Source organism: Amia ocellicauda, chromosome 1, assembly GCF_036373705.1.
Source record: "Amia ocellicauda isolate fAmiCal2 chromosome 1, fAmiCal2.hap1, whole genome shotgun sequence".
Classification (NCBI taxonomy): Eukaryota; Metazoa; Chordata; class Actinopteri; order Amiiformes; family Amiidae; genus Amia; species Amia ocellicauda.
This window is the reverse complement of record NC_089850.1, coordinates 29,446,565-29,461,900: the sequence shown is the minus strand read 5'-3', so window position 1 is coordinate 29,461,900 and position 15,336 is coordinate 29,446,565. Positions and strand designations below refer to the sequence as shown.

Genomic DNA, 15,336 nt, shown 5'->3' with positions numbered 1-15,336 from the left:
CCTGATTTTAGACTAAAATAAATGAGGAAAGAGGACTGGTCCATGGCAGAGCAATCAAGGCAGACATTGTGTGGGCCCACAGCTGCACCTTGAATTCATGTTCTGTTTTGCTGCTGTACATTTTTTTTTTTTTTGCGGTTGCAGTCAAACCGTTTCAGTTGCAGTCATTTGGCATTTGAGTTAGTGTGAGGACTGGAAGGTACAACGGAGCCAGTGGAAAGCCAGCAGAAAGTTGGCAGTGCCTCAATCCAGCAAATGCCTGACCTGGAATTCACCCACTGGGTTTTTGCAAAGAGATCCTTCTCTAAACAGACTGGGGAAAAAGTGATTAGGTGTTCCTGGTAATTTCTTTGTCCACAATCCAAACTTCAGTTTATGATTTATTTTAAAAAAATGTGAATCAATCAAGGTGTATTTTTGAATGCAGCATATCATAGTAATTTCATCTGTTATCATTGCTCCATCTAGTGAGAGAGAGGTCCTAAAGAGACTACAGTGATTGAGAACAGTAGCCAGATATGACTGTTCAGCTAAAACTGTTAGTGTGCATTTTTCACTTGAATAACTCTAATAACCACCGAGAAATATTGGCATTGTTTCTCATGTAATTGAACAGTGTCTGGAATTTAAGTTACTGTAGTATTCAGGTCCTTGAATCCTCTATGGTCTCTTGTTTGTTGGAATTTGTAAGCCTAGGCCTTTTCACCTAGTGATTTAAACACCGATCAAACCAATATCAATAAAGTCACTTTTGAAAGTGAGGATTCTTTCACATTCTGCTTAGTAAGCAGGGTTGATAAAAATGAAAAGCTTTTGTGAAAATTGCCATGGTGGCAATTCATAATTTAAGGGTGGCACTTTTTCAATGCTTTTCTTCTATATTTGTTTATATTGCATAACTTCTTATCAAGTGGCATAGTTAAGTGGGTGCTGATGCATTCTAACAGCATCACTGGGAGGACATTAGGGAAGGATATTTTTATGTACAAACTGTACTTGACATTTCAGTTTAATACCACATTACTTAAACCCATACAAATATAACTTTAAGATTGTATTCTACTGTCTTTAACAGTACAGTATTTAACAGCCAGCAAACACTGTGGTATTTCTGTACCATCTATGCATCACATTTTCATTTCATCTTCATCCATCTGTTGATTGCTGACTGTAAATATATATATATATATATATATATTTTTTTTAAATCAGATGCACAAAGATATGAATGGAAAGTCAGTTTGTTCTTCTGTGCAGCTGTAGAAACAATAAATGAGCAAATGGGTTATTTACTTGAATAAGAAAATATACAATGGCAGGTAGAAAAAGGTTGATTTTGTTATATTTAACAAATACAAAAAAATCCTTCATAAAGCTATATTCTTGTATGAGATTTATAATTGGTTAATGCATCATTTTAAATTAAATTATTGTACAAGAGATTTTATTGCAGTTTGTATGTAGCCAGAACTGCAGGAGATACCTTGTATAGTAAGATACCCTCCCATAAGCAGAGAATATCTATGCACCCCTCACTTTACTTATTAACTTATATGAAGCCAAGGGTAATAGTTATTTTACTTAATTTATTTGTTTGGTTCTTGCCTCCTTATTATGGATAGTGATTTTTCAGAGTTCACCCATCGCCCACCATCCCTGTGTATTTTCAACCCTGTTAGTGAGTATTAAATCTCAAAAAGTCTCAAGTATAGTAATAAATACACTTGAAAGAGCTGTTATAATATTTATCTAGTATATGGAACTTGAAGATCTGACAGTGAATAACGGCTTGGGTGCTTCACTGAACCTCTTTTCCCTTCATTTGGGCTTCCATCCTTAGACTGCATTTCTCTTGCTGTGTTATATATTAGATTTTTCATACTTCACATGCAATAGCTGAAATGCTACCTTCATAAATGGTATTCTCAGTTGGTTTCTCTTGCTTTAGTTGGCAACACGCTGCAACATACTCCAACCCACTTAGGAGCCGAGGTGAACGCAGGCCTCAAAAACCCTTTTAATCTCCACTTGTAAAGTAACCCTTTGACGCATACCCACTCTGTTAGCAGAAATCACATGCTTATGGTTAGTTTCTTAAGGTTATTTTATCTTTTTTTTTTTTTTTGGTATCCTCCCATACAATCTTTCTCTGTGAGTGGTGGATGACTGACGTTAATGCACATTGGACCAGATGACCACCCCAAAAAATGGGGGGGGGATACATTTTGTACAATCCTAGCCTTCAATGTCACCAGTTTAATTCTCTTTAATAAGCACTGTATATAGATAGGGTCTCCGTGTCACTTTGCACATACAAATTGTACTGCGTCCACTGCTGACATTTCCTTTTTTAGGCTAAATGTATACTGATTCCTTTACAAAGGGCCAGTGAAGTTGCATCATGATTAGTGGACTGTCATTATTGTAACAACAGGGATCGAGCTTATTGTTGTGGCTTGTGTATGAAACCATGTCATTAATTTCTCAACCAGTACGATTGATAAGGATATGCATAAATAAATCTCTATGCTCATGAATGTATTATTCTAAAGCAGTCTGAACACATTGATTCCAAAGCGACATCGCAGTGTTACAGCGAATAGAGAATATCAGTGTGTTGTGACTTACTGCTTTACCACTAGGGGGCTTTTCTGTTATAACCTGGATGACTGTCTATACTCTCTGGCAACCTTAACAAAGATGGCCAACAGAAAACGAATTATTGGTCTGATATTCTGCATAGGTGATTCCTTATTAGTAAATTTGATCCTCAACACACTGATCTCTGTTCAAGTGTGCCAGTCACATATATAATAAAAAGTCAGGTTTCTATTCAGGACTTTAATAAATTGGTAAGTATGACAATGCCGACCATTACCATTGTCAAGCTTAACACGTTGTCCAGTTTTTTTTGTCCTCTGAAAGAAATGTAAATGTACTCGCAACAAATTCCCAATGTTTCAGCTCCAGTAGTAGTAACAGTGTTTTGTAACCATCATTCCTGCCCTCCTTGAAATATAAACAAGCATGCCTGAAAGTAACTATTTGATGCTTTTATGTAGTGGAAGATAAAGCATAATGAAAAAAATTACCAAATAGAAATGCTGAAGCCACTGATAGTTTGTAGACTGAAAAACATCAGTCCGATACAGCAACCTATAGAAATATACGAACTGCTGTGTGACACGAGATCTGTGCAAGAGAGAAGTTGTTGTGCTGATTGTGTTCAGCACAGTGTATAACCACGGCCCACTCCTCTGACAATCTCCAGGATTTCCTGCTCCATTCTTTCATTAGTGTTTCTCATCCCTGGGACCACTTGAAGTCACAGGTTAACTACTACACATCGTACTACATAACTGAGCAAGCTAGATAATGAGGTTTAGGTACGCATCTTGAAATAACACTGCTTAAAAATGTACCTCAAGAGATTAATTCATAAATGGAGGTCAATGAATTTACAAGCATTTTGTTGATTTGCAGTTTCTGGCCAAAGAGTCTTTAATGATTTTGCGTAACCTCATCCTGCTTGTTATTTTTAGCTTCCATTGTGTGCTCCAATTGTTGCAGTGAGAGATTTTGTCATTTTTGTGGTTTTGATGTCTTTAAGAGGGTTGAAAAAAAACAAACTTAGCATTGCAGTTGTTTCCTCTGCTGAAATGTGCTGTTTTCTGACCTGAACATGTCTATTTTTTGGAGAAAATAGACCCTGCAGCTGAGCTTCTATTAGCAGTGTATAAGGTTTTTATTTTATTTTCTAAATAAAACAATGGACTGTATCCTGATACAGAGATGACAATGGGAGTCATGGGAGTTTTTCCACTACAATACTTGGTTATTGCATTGGAATTTTTAACTCAGTGCAGTTCTAATGAGATTTAAAAATTACAATAAATTAACCAAATTTCCCCGTTCAGTAAATGGCCCGGATTGTGGGCGGCTAATTTTGCCCTGTCAGTCTCCCACAGGGACTGTGTGCTGAAATGGGATTAGTGCTGCTCCCTGATGGGGCTGTTCAGAGCACAGCCTCTTTCCTTTCTATCAGATTAGTTTGATTTCCATTCCTTGCCATCCTGACAGTCCTGCTTTTGTGTGACTCCACAGTTAATGCTTCTGGGGCTCTGCTCTTTTAGCTCAGCGTTTCCTGTGTGAATGCAAACGGTCCAGACAATCTGTTCACACTTTGCAGACCCCTCCAATTAAGCCAGGGACACTCATTTCATGTTTGTTTGTGTGTGTTTTTGTTATTTAACAGGGACATTCCTGTTGACTTCAAGTACATCGCAGAGCCAAGTATGCATTCGATGCCTGCTGTGACTTTGTCTCCAAATGGTGAGTTTGTTCGCTTTTCTGAACAATTCCAGCCAGCTGTCCAGCTGACAAAGTTTACCCCCTGAACATCCAAAGATCTCCCCACTGCACACTTCAATCTTATTAGATGGCCGTCAGCATATTCACCCCTGTTCAGAATGTAAATGCACATATTTATTATTCCTCTCCACACCAAGAGCTCAGTAGCTTGCTTCATATTTATTCTAAGAAACACAGTAGTATATAAATGCATTGGAAAGCCCCCTTGCTTCTGTAGTTATAATTCATTGTGTGCATGAAATCAAACTGAAAACCTCTGACAATTTTCAAAGTAGGGACATTACTGATTTTCTGATTTTATTGCTGCCTTGAGTTTAGTGCACATGGATTTAATTCACAGTAATCAGAGACATGGAATTCAGAGCTACACATGCTAATATATATGTGTTAGAATTGTACAAGTTTAGAACATGTGACAGATGGGTTCACAGATGAGAATAACTCCTAGGAGTCAAGTCTTATTTTAGAAGCTGAATACATTCCATTTCATTACCAAGAGGATAATTAGCACAAATACAAATTAGCAATGCTCAGGAAATGCTCAATGGTGATGTAGTTTGTAGAATGTTACAATTTCAATTTATTCAAGATATTCACCTAAGGTTTAAAAAAAGTGTATAATCAGGAATGATGACTCCTTTTCTTGATATATTTACACATCAGTGGATGTTACATTTACTAACAGGCTAATATGCTTTCCTTGGTAATGAATTTTGCCAGTCAGTATACCAGTGCTTTTGCTCGCAAGTTATAACAGACTGTGCTGGCTTAATTTAATTCTCAGTATTGGTCAAACCATTAAGCCTCTGAAGCCCTAAACACAAGTATTTGTCCAAGGTTAAGATCTTAGAAATGAATGAGAAGAGAATTAGCATTTTAAGAGCATCTAAGCATGGTCTTGTTGGTATTGCTGAAGCAGGCATGTTTGAATTTGTGCCTTCAGGGAAGTGGCTGGCCTGTCAGTCTATGGACAACCAGATCCTCATCTTTGGAGCCCAGAACAGATTCAGACTGAACAAGAAGAAGATCTTCAAGGGACACATGGTGGCCGGCTATGCCTGTCAAGTGGATTTTTCACCCGATATGAGGTAAGGGGTTGATCTGTCTTTTTTCATTATAACCAGTAATCATCTTAACAAATGTTTCAATGTCTGTAGTGTTGTTTTATCCTTCAATATTCTTTCATTATTCTGTAATTTTCTTAACACAAGCAAATCACACACTTACTGATAGACCTTCTGAGCGGAACCTGGGAAAACCTCTTCCTACTTACTGTACCTGTCTGTTTAATTTTTTGAAAGTGTAGCTTTAATTATAATGTGCAGATATTTTCAAATACACCTGGAAATGTATAGATTAGGAATAAGGGAGAGGAATCAAGATGACTTAAAAATACAAGAGTAAGAATTAGAATAATTAATATCTAAGTATGTCAACATGTTTACTGTATTTTACTTTTGTTTAGCAAACATAAGGAAACCATAATATAGAGTAAAGTTCTGTGGATTTCCCAATAAGAACAACAAAGGCTTGTTTAATATGTGCTCTTAATTCTGAGAAAAGACAAATGTGTAAAACTTTCCTCTTCAAGTAGCTAATAATACTCCCTGAAGGTTTGCTGATTGGCAGGAATGTTTGAACTCATTACCAGTCGTTGTATAAACACATTTTGAGCTCAAATTGAAGTGTTGTTAACTTGTCATGTATATAGACAAAAAACATGAATTATTCACAGAATATAGTATGGTCAATGTAATTGCAAAACTACAAGAAAAATGTAAATTGTGCCATCAAATATTTATTAAATGCATCTCTTACAAGTTAATACAAATTTATTTAATTGATCAATATATGAAAGCAAGAGAACTAATATAATCTTTCTTCATAAAACATTCTTATTTACACACATTTATTGATACTTAATGGTTAAACTTTTTAAAAAATAGTCATAATAGCTTAGTATAATTAAATCAAATGCATTGCTTTACAGTGTTTTTCCATTTCTTTACTTATAAACTCTAAAATTCTTCTCTCTGTCCATGCATGCTGCTGCAGACAACCATGAATATTAAAATGCCCCCCAAAAACCCCACAATACATTACATGGGCCCAGTCAAGATAAAAAGCCAGTTTCTTCATCTGTGTGGTGTGTTTACTTGATAGCAATCTGTAGGTGGTCAAAGGATGTATTTAAACTCATTCCCATGTTATGGGGAAATTATTTTGAAGAAACACTCCTTGGTTTTTAACATGATTGACTTAATTCTCCACAGCTATGTGGTTTCAGGAGATGCTGATGGGAAATTGAATATTTGGGACTGGAAAACAACAAAGCTGTATCACCGGATCAAGGCCCATGACAAAGTGTGCATCAGCGCACTGTGGCATCCTCATGAGACCTCCAAGGTCATCACGTGTGGCTGGGACGGCCAGATCAAGCTCTGGGACTAGTGAGGCCACAGTGCCAACAGCTCACACACCTGGCATGAGGGGAAGAGTAACTTCCTTTTTTGATTTCCCATTGATTTTTAATATGGCCCCCATAAACCTCCAGCAATGCTTGTAGGGCTGGCATCCAGTCCAACGGTGGGAGTGTTCGTTTTTATTTTCTTTGGTATTGTGGTTCCAGGAACGGACGCTGGCAGTGCTGGGGACGGAGCAATTAATCAGACTGCTGTGCTTGCCAATACCTTTTTATTTTTATTACAGATGTTTGAAATAAACAATTTTGTCATAACCCCTTAACTACCAAAGTTCTCACTGAATTGAATGGGTAGGTTTTTCATTTGATGTAAAACTCAATTTTCAGCTCTTTAGCAATGTCTGCAGACTCCTGTCATAATAAACTTTCATATGTTTCTAGTAAGCCTCTTTTGGAATAATTTGGACTCTATATATAGTCTGAGTGTGTATAACATAGAAGGTAATAACTGATGCTATAGGACTCTGAACTCTGAATAGAAAAAATCTATTCACAATTTTCAGTTGCAAAGCAGGTTCATATTTATGATTGTTTTCTTCCTTCTTGAGGTTCCGGGTCATTATTTTTAACTGGGGTGCTTGACTCTACAATGTTCAGCCCCACAGTGGAATGAATGTGGTGCTTTTGTGTCATAATTAAACCCATGAGGTAAGGCATATATGGCAGGGAGAGGTAAACTGCAGACATTGTGAATTAATTATCCACATCATTAAATATTTTTTCCTTCCTATCAGTAGAATCACAAACCCCTTTTTTTCTTCATTGAAAGATCTGAGATCACGTGTCAGATGTCGATTTCTCGTTGCCCGAGCCTCAATACTTATACTATCCTCGCTGTGCAGGGAAGACCAGTTCTGTCCTCCCAAGTGTCGCTTAACCTTTCAGCTGATGAACGGGAAGTGCACAGAAGCATGCTGACTGAGACGGGTATCCAGCAGGGGAGGCGGTGTTTGGGAGAGCTGAAACAGACGGGATGTGTCGTCTGTCCGTCGCATCAGTCAGGCAGAGACGTGCAGGAGGGTCTCCAGACACCACTGTGCTCAGCTCCTCAAACCCTTGTATGTCTGGGTCTGGGTGAAAAGTGGGGATTGGATTCTTGGCTTCCTGTGTCTTGTTTGCTTTCCTTTATGTATATAATATAGTGTGTAGTTTCTGTTCACTTGTTTATTTTTCATAGTTTAATTAAATTATATGAATTGTTTTTAATTTTCTGATTTATTAACACTCGGCAAGGGAACACATTTTTGAGCACAGAGCGTGATTGTATTGTGGAGAACAGTCATACTTGGGTGCACATTGCTAATGCACATTCAAATGAAGACCTCGTGGCTCGGGTTAACCAAAAGGCACCGCTTGGATTTATCCTTTCACTTCTTTTTTTACAACATCAAAAGATTTGGTTGGGGGGGTGTTTCAAAATACATTTTAATTAAAATTGAGGTCTTCAGAAGTATTTGAGCCTAATCCCCAGTGTGAAAAAAATAACTCTACTGCTCAATATATAAAAATTTGTGACATGGGAGGAATGGGGTTGTGGGAGGGGAGAAATAATCCTTGCAGCATCCACTTGTAATTCTGTTATTTAAAAGGGAAGAGAATTTATTTTCTAGACGGGAGGAAAACTCATTACAGGAACTCATTACTGTCTTGGTAGTGTGTGGTGAAGACTGTCTGTTCTGTTGTATTGAAGTAACCAGCAAGTTGCTTTTGCATCCCATTTAATGAAAAAAAAAACCTGTAGCTATTGAGTATAACAGACATTTCTTATGGTATTCTAGAACACGTGGATGAGTTTCTCACATCAGGTGATGTGCTTTTGAGAAGTCGTAATCTCTTGCAACATAAAATGCAAGGTCTATGATGATATGATTTAAAGTAATACATTCCTCAACAATTCTTAAATAATGCTACACTGTTTCTTCACTACATAGTAGTTCTAAAACAGCCATTTAAACATGGCATTGAGTATTTAAGTTTGACATGTATATATAGGTGACTGCTTTTGTTAGAGCCCTTTTTTTTGCCTTGTAGAGAGTATAGATCGAAGCTGCTGTGGAAACATGGACTTCACAGGAAAAGTTTAATCATTTTCTTAATGTGTCTCCGATCCCTCCCATCACAACAAGTAATGTTCCATGCAATCTTCTGGATTTGCTCCATAGGCTCAGTAGATGAAGTATGTTCAGACAAATGTCCCTGCCTTCACCCCATTACTCTGGACCATTTTCATTTTAAAGAATCACTCGGTTGGGATGCTGACTCACTGCCAGCACAGATCACATCATTTTGTAGGCAAACTGTTTAAAGGCAGGCTTGCTAACAGGCCGCCGTACAGATACATATTCATATAGATGAAAGTTACAAAATACCTGGAGATGTTTATAGTGGTTTTAATATGACTGGCATCTTTGTGTTTTTCAAAAAAGCATGAATCGCAGGAAGAGATTCAGTTACTGCCATCCCTGGCTCTCTCCCAGATCGGACCAATGTGGAGCCTTTGCCTTGGAGTGGTTCAGCTTTCCCTGGTTCATGTCTGTGACCTGAGAAGCAACGCCTTCTATCCTCATCACTGTGGCCTCCACCTGGTGTTAATCCAGCCCATAGTGTAGGTGCTGCTGGCGTTGAAGAGCTTCTTGCGCAGGAAGAGGTGGGGCTTGCTGGTGTCCGTGTGGCTGTAGAAAAGGTGGAAGTGGCTCCTCTCCAGCTCCTTCAGCAGGCTGTACCAGTAGCGTACTACCGTGCTGTCATCACCACTCACCTCAAACCCGGGCCAGTGCAGGTGCACCTCAAACACCAGCTGTCCAATGTCATCGATGACGTTCTCCAGTATCAGGTTTTCCAGAATCTTCCATTCGGCGCTCTCCATGTCAGCCTTCAGCACGTCAATCTGCAGAAGGAGAGAAGGACAGATTCTGAACATGTGTCCACTTTTACCAGGTTTTTGGCATTAGAAACTGCCTTGGAACAGCTACTTGTACAACGGAAGCACATGGAAAGTATTTCCGGAAATTGAGATAATATTCTAGTATACGGTGGTGTCACCTAGGCTCCTACTGACTGGTTTTGTGTCAGTGAACAGCCTTTTCCACGAGCGGTTTGCACAAGGAGTTTATTTTGGACCCCAAGTATGTTTTCGTTCTTAACAGTGGTTTCTTTATTCATTTGTCCCTCTTACCAACCTGAAGCTCTTAACAAATATACATCTGATGTGCTATTTGCATCTCAAAACACGGTGTCAGAAGGAGGAATGCTTTTTTGTTCTGAGGGTAGAATCCAGTTACTGGTGGCAGTTATCCTACATAATTGGACAAGTGGTTGTAAATTAAAAACTGGCCGCAATCCAGACAGAACATCCTCTCAAACAGGCGGGCTGTGTTCATGTGCTGCCCTAGTTACATATGGAGACAATCTTTCACTGCCTTTTGTTGATGCCAAATTGCTGATGCAATTTGAATATATTGCATAAAAGGGTGTGTGGTTCTGTTTTACAAAATCCACCACAGGCTTGTTATAATATTCTTTTTATGTAGATTTCAATTGAAACTGAATTGGTTACTTGGGCAGCATGCTCTGAAAAACCTGCCAAATAACCGGCTGTTAGACATTTATCAATATGATTGACATACACATATAATGCCAGTGCAGCACATTCTATGATATGAAACGTACTAATTAAAGGAGGATTCCAGTTGTTTATGATTGTTTACGGACTTTTCGCCCTCAGTGGCAACTAATTGTCATTTCAATGCAAATTATTCTTCCATAATTACTGTATGGTATTTTATCTTCTGTATAATGACAAGACTCATTAGCCACACAATAGCAATAGCCACACTGAACTGCAGGTGAGTCTTATTTGAGAACATTAGAGCCTTTGCTGACCTATTTTTCAAACGTCAGTCTTGGTCTCCTTTAGTTTTTTTCTGCTGATATTGATCAGGCAGTGGGGTGAAGCCAGTTCATCTTAAAAACATGTTACTACAACGCTTGGGTGAGTACCAGCAGGCTGGATCTCAGTGTTTGGCAGCCAAAAAAAAAAAAGTAACCTTCAAAATTGATATCCTTAGTTTAAATTTTAATGTGTTGCAGCAGGCTTATATCATCACAGCCGCCTTTCTAAACTGTGAAGGAAAAGCATCTTCAGTGGTGGGAGAGAACCTTTTTATCAATTGTTTTCATATTTTGTGTTTCAAAGCAAGTTTACATGATGTCTGACATGTTAAGTTGCAATTTATGGGCAAACATGGTGTTCTAAGGAGGCTGGCCAAGACCATCAAGGAAACGGTGCTTTATTTTTGACTGTGATTGAAAGCCATTTTGCATTAATGACCTACTCAAGTTGTGGATTGACTGGAAATCCTTTTTGTATATAAACCTCTATAAAAGTATAATGTTACAAACTGACTGTTTAAATGATTATCAGCAGTGAATTACCATATTATTACTTATTCTTGGTGCCAGTCTGAGAGCAGAGCTTTGGAAGTTTGCTTTACAGAATAAGAGGCCCTGAACTAATTTGCCCTTACATGTATGTTTTGGAATAGGGAAGCCAAGCTACATTTGCCAGTTTTGAGGACTTGATTAAAATATAATAACAGAATAGAAAACAGATGTTACATGTTTTGTGTACGATCCTAGCTTGGCATTGATTTATAAAGGCTTGAACTCCACAATCACAAGTAATTAGTCTCAAACAGATTTTGAAACAATGTCGGTTTCTATGGCCCCCTCCTCCTTGACATCAGCAAACATCTTCTCCTCTCCAATGTCCCAATGAAGCCCCCCAACCCAGATCTATCGACGTGGTCCGAGAGTGATCAGTGAAAAGGGAATGGGTGCCATCAGTAGTACACACACACAACTTTCAAACGGAGCCAGTTGGTTTGGAGAGAAGAAAAGTGATCTGTGTGTTCATGGTAATGACATACTTTCGATTCTCAATTACTCTCAGCCTACAGGGCACCAGGAATCAACCAACCTGCAGTAATTTCATCCTTGTATTTGCACAGCTCTCTTGCGTTTCCTTATCTGAGCATGAATGGGAATTGGAAGCCAGTCCCTGAATATCTTCTAGTGTGACTCTCTTGTCTACTGTGTTGATGAGGTCACTTTCTGTAAATTGCATATCTATTTACTGCTATGTATGCTATGTTGTAAAAAAAAAAAAAAAAAAAATTACACAATATAAACATACGGACAAAAAGGCTGGAGAGAGATAAATAGACGGATGGATTGTATAAATTCTAGAATGACATTTTTCTGAAACAGTCCAAGTTCCCGAAAAGATAAGTGTCTGGTCATTATTAATTAATAATGTTTTTTTGTGTGTGGTTTAAACTAGAAAGTGTCGGCAATAGGCATTCATGTGTTCACTATGAATCCAAAACAGATACAGAATGTCTCTTTACAGTGTAATAGATCACATTCCTATGCTAGAACAACCACTAAGGGAGGCTAAGATATTTATCAGTGGAATGCTCTTAATGCATAATGAGCCAGGGATAGACAGTGGAGATGTGCTCGGTGTCAAGTGCAACAAACCCTGCCAATCCAAATCAGGTTTCCATTCATTGTTTCTGTTATTTCTTTAACTTTTCTTTTCAAAGCTGTTGCTATGCTCTGTCAGCTGTGTTTTTCAGCCGTTATACATAATCGGCTCCAGAGGCAAAGCAGCAGGCTTTTAAGGTTTAAACAAAGGGAGAGAGAAGAAGGAGTCTTGTTGCAATTCATCACAGGCCCGAAGGAAGCCCCCTTGTTGCCAAGGCGCTGCTCTGTGCAGAACTCGTTAAGGCTGGGCTGTAAATCAGCTCTGTCTACGCGTCCCTGGAACTCTATCTGGTGGAAAAACTGAGGACATAAAACAGGAAAATAAAAGCACTGGAGGTGCTCTTGAGTGCAGAACTTCATTTGCTTGTGCTGCAACAAACTTAAATGAGATTTAATTTGTGCTCAACTGGCACTTCTCACAGCCCCTGCCTTCGAAACCTAGCCTTCTCCTATCTTATCACTCCATCCACCAAACCTGCTGTCTGCTGAATCCTCTGCCACACACATTTTGTTACAGTGCCTCTCTCATAAACCATACTGGCACAAAATAAGAGCTATTTTATTTATGTATTTATTTATTAATTTTCTATGGCATTTCTAATACTAAGCATCACTTTAAGATAGATGGGACCTATTCCATTCCACTATACAAAGGATTTTAACATCTATTGTGTCTCAGATAGGGAGCCAATGTAGATCTCTTCAAACTGGAGTGATATGGGACCACAACTTAGTCCCCATTACAAAGCGTGCTGCCATATTCGCTAATTCTCTAGTAAAAAAAAAACACTTATGTTTTTCTTAAGAAAACAAAGTAATGCATATGGATATATGGAGCATATATACAGCTCTGGAAAAAGAGAGACCACTTAACATTGATTTCTGAACATGGAGTGGTCTCTTAATTTTTTCCGGAGCTGTATATATACATATACACCTATGGGGTTAAAGGCAATTGCGAATTCCATCGAAGTATGAATAACTCTTGAAAAGCTGAACAAGGTTAGGTGAGAGTTATTAAAGGAGGAAAGGGAATAAAGGTTAAGATATCAAAGAAGACGCTGTCTCTCTGGGTGGTGAGTGCACTGCAGGACATTTTCCCTTAAACTTAATTTCTAATCACACTGTTAATCCCCCAGTTGCTTAACAGCAAGCGGTGTCAAGAAAAGGTGAAAACAGCGCCCTTCCAAGGCTGTGGGAATTAGGGGCAGAGCTCTTTGATCACGAAAACAGACCTGATCTTCATCGCCATCTTCATCTCCTTACACTACTCAGAAAACCCTTCATATATATTTTACTAAGACTTCGGTGCAAAGACAATTTCATATCCTTTTCTACATTATCATTGATCACGGTGCTCAATTTAGATCATGGTTTACTTCCCAGAAGACCAAATATCCCACATTTCCATTCACAGCTGGGTATGATGTCATTTGGAGATGTCTGTTTACACAATGATGGGTTATAGTGTGCTGTACATACATGCAACACAAAGCAATTCACAACATTACTTTTTTCTATAAACAGGTGACACTTTACAATAATGGGCACCACATGATTAACACATGAATACCTTGTGCACTTCATCTGAGTTCTGCTGTTAATCATGTGTATAACAAGTTTAGGGACACGGTTTTATAGACTAGGTTTGAGGATGCATAAATAAATCCAAGCTTTTTCAGTCTGTCAAAATGTGAATGTGTCTGCAAGTCTGACTCTGTATTGACCTTTATCAGCAGCAATACATAATAAAAGAAAAGCTTCAGTGAGTTTGTGCCTCTCATGTAGTGACAAAACATGAATAGAGCTTCCAAAAGGCCTTAGAAGGTTTCCACTTTTCCCTTACTTTGTCCATCACAATGATCTTTAATGCTATGTTTGTTTGAGACATCAATCAAAGTACAATTATGGACATTTGAACTCCTTAAATTATCCCCTTCTTTAATGGAAAAAAAAATAAGTGCCTGGCAACAAGAGCTTCAAAAGATTCAAGCAAAAACATGTGCATCTTTCTGGAAACTTCATTCTGTGAGAGCCAATAGAAATAGGACTGAATTACTGTGCCTTTTAAAAAAAAGCAGCTGAACATTAAACATGAAGGTCTGTCAAACCAGAAGAAAAGGAACTCAGCATGAGGCTATTATAAAAACTGTATAATAAAACCAGCCACACTTACTTTAAAGTGTACATGCACAGTTAGGTACTATAAATGAATGCATTCAATGCTTTGAAATTGTTTACAATTTATACATTGCAAAAGAGAAATTGGAAGCTTTTTTGGTTTGTACCTTCAGAAAATATATTCCTAAATGGACACTCAGGTTTCCCATTTAAATAAATTAGTTCAAGATATTCTTGGCAAAACATATTGTGAGTTATTTTTTTGTTTGTTTTGTTTTTAATTTCTTGTTCATGCTCATTACTGTTCAATATCGCTCCTCGCAAACTACAGTCAGATATTGTGTGCCTGCCAAGGGTGCATTGATTCCAAGTTCAAAACTGACTTAGATTTAGGATGTGTCAACATGGATAAGTGTTTGTAGCAACTAATACTGTAATAACTCCCGATAATGTAATAATGTGACAATAATGTAATAACTTTTTGCACATAATGTAATGGGCCTTTGTAACAATGACTAATATCCTAACAGACAAGTACAAAGCATGTCATACACACCATTGAGCCATGGTCACTAACTAAGGTCTTTGAGTCTGAAAAGCATCTTGTGATTATGTGTCTAATGGATGGAGCCACACTACAGGATCTGCAAATTCTGTCTACATAAATCAATGAGTTATAAATACATGACCTTCATGGTTTAATTTTCATCAGAACAGAACTGAGAGGATATCTACACTTGTTTCATTAGTTTATTTTATTTTATTCTAGTGCATCCGTCCACATATCCTGAAGGATCCTAAGGTTAAGGACAATA

At 38.0% G+C, this 15,336-nt stretch overlaps 2 protein-coding genes across 2 annotated transcripts in view; one reads left to right on the top strand and one right to left on the bottom strand.

Moving 5' to 3' along the window:
* cdc40 (cell division cycle 40 homolog (S. cerevisiae)) overlaps window positions 1–7,237 on the top strand; it is a 35,694-nt gene extending 28,457 nt beyond the window's left edge. Inside the window, exons 13-15 of the mRNA XM_066701149.1 lie at window positions 4,256–4,332; window positions 5,315–5,459; window positions 6,645–7,237. Coding sequence (XP_066557246.1) covers window positions 4,256–4,332; window positions 5,315–5,459; window positions 6,645–6,822 — 400 coding nt within the window. The 3' untranslated portion in view covers window positions 6,823–7,237. The remainder of the gene's footprint in view (window positions 1–4,255; window positions 4,333–5,314; window positions 5,460–6,644) is intronic.
* mettl24 (methyltransferase like 24) overlaps window positions 6,150–15,336 on the bottom strand; it is a 45,024-nt gene continuing 35,837 nt past the window's right edge. Inside the window, exon 5 of the mRNA XM_066701162.1 lies at window positions 6,150–9,740. Coding sequence (XP_066557259.1) covers window positions 9,420–9,740 — 321 coding nt within the window. The 3' untranslated portion in view covers window positions 6,150–9,419. The remainder of the gene's footprint in view (window positions 9,741–15,336) is intronic.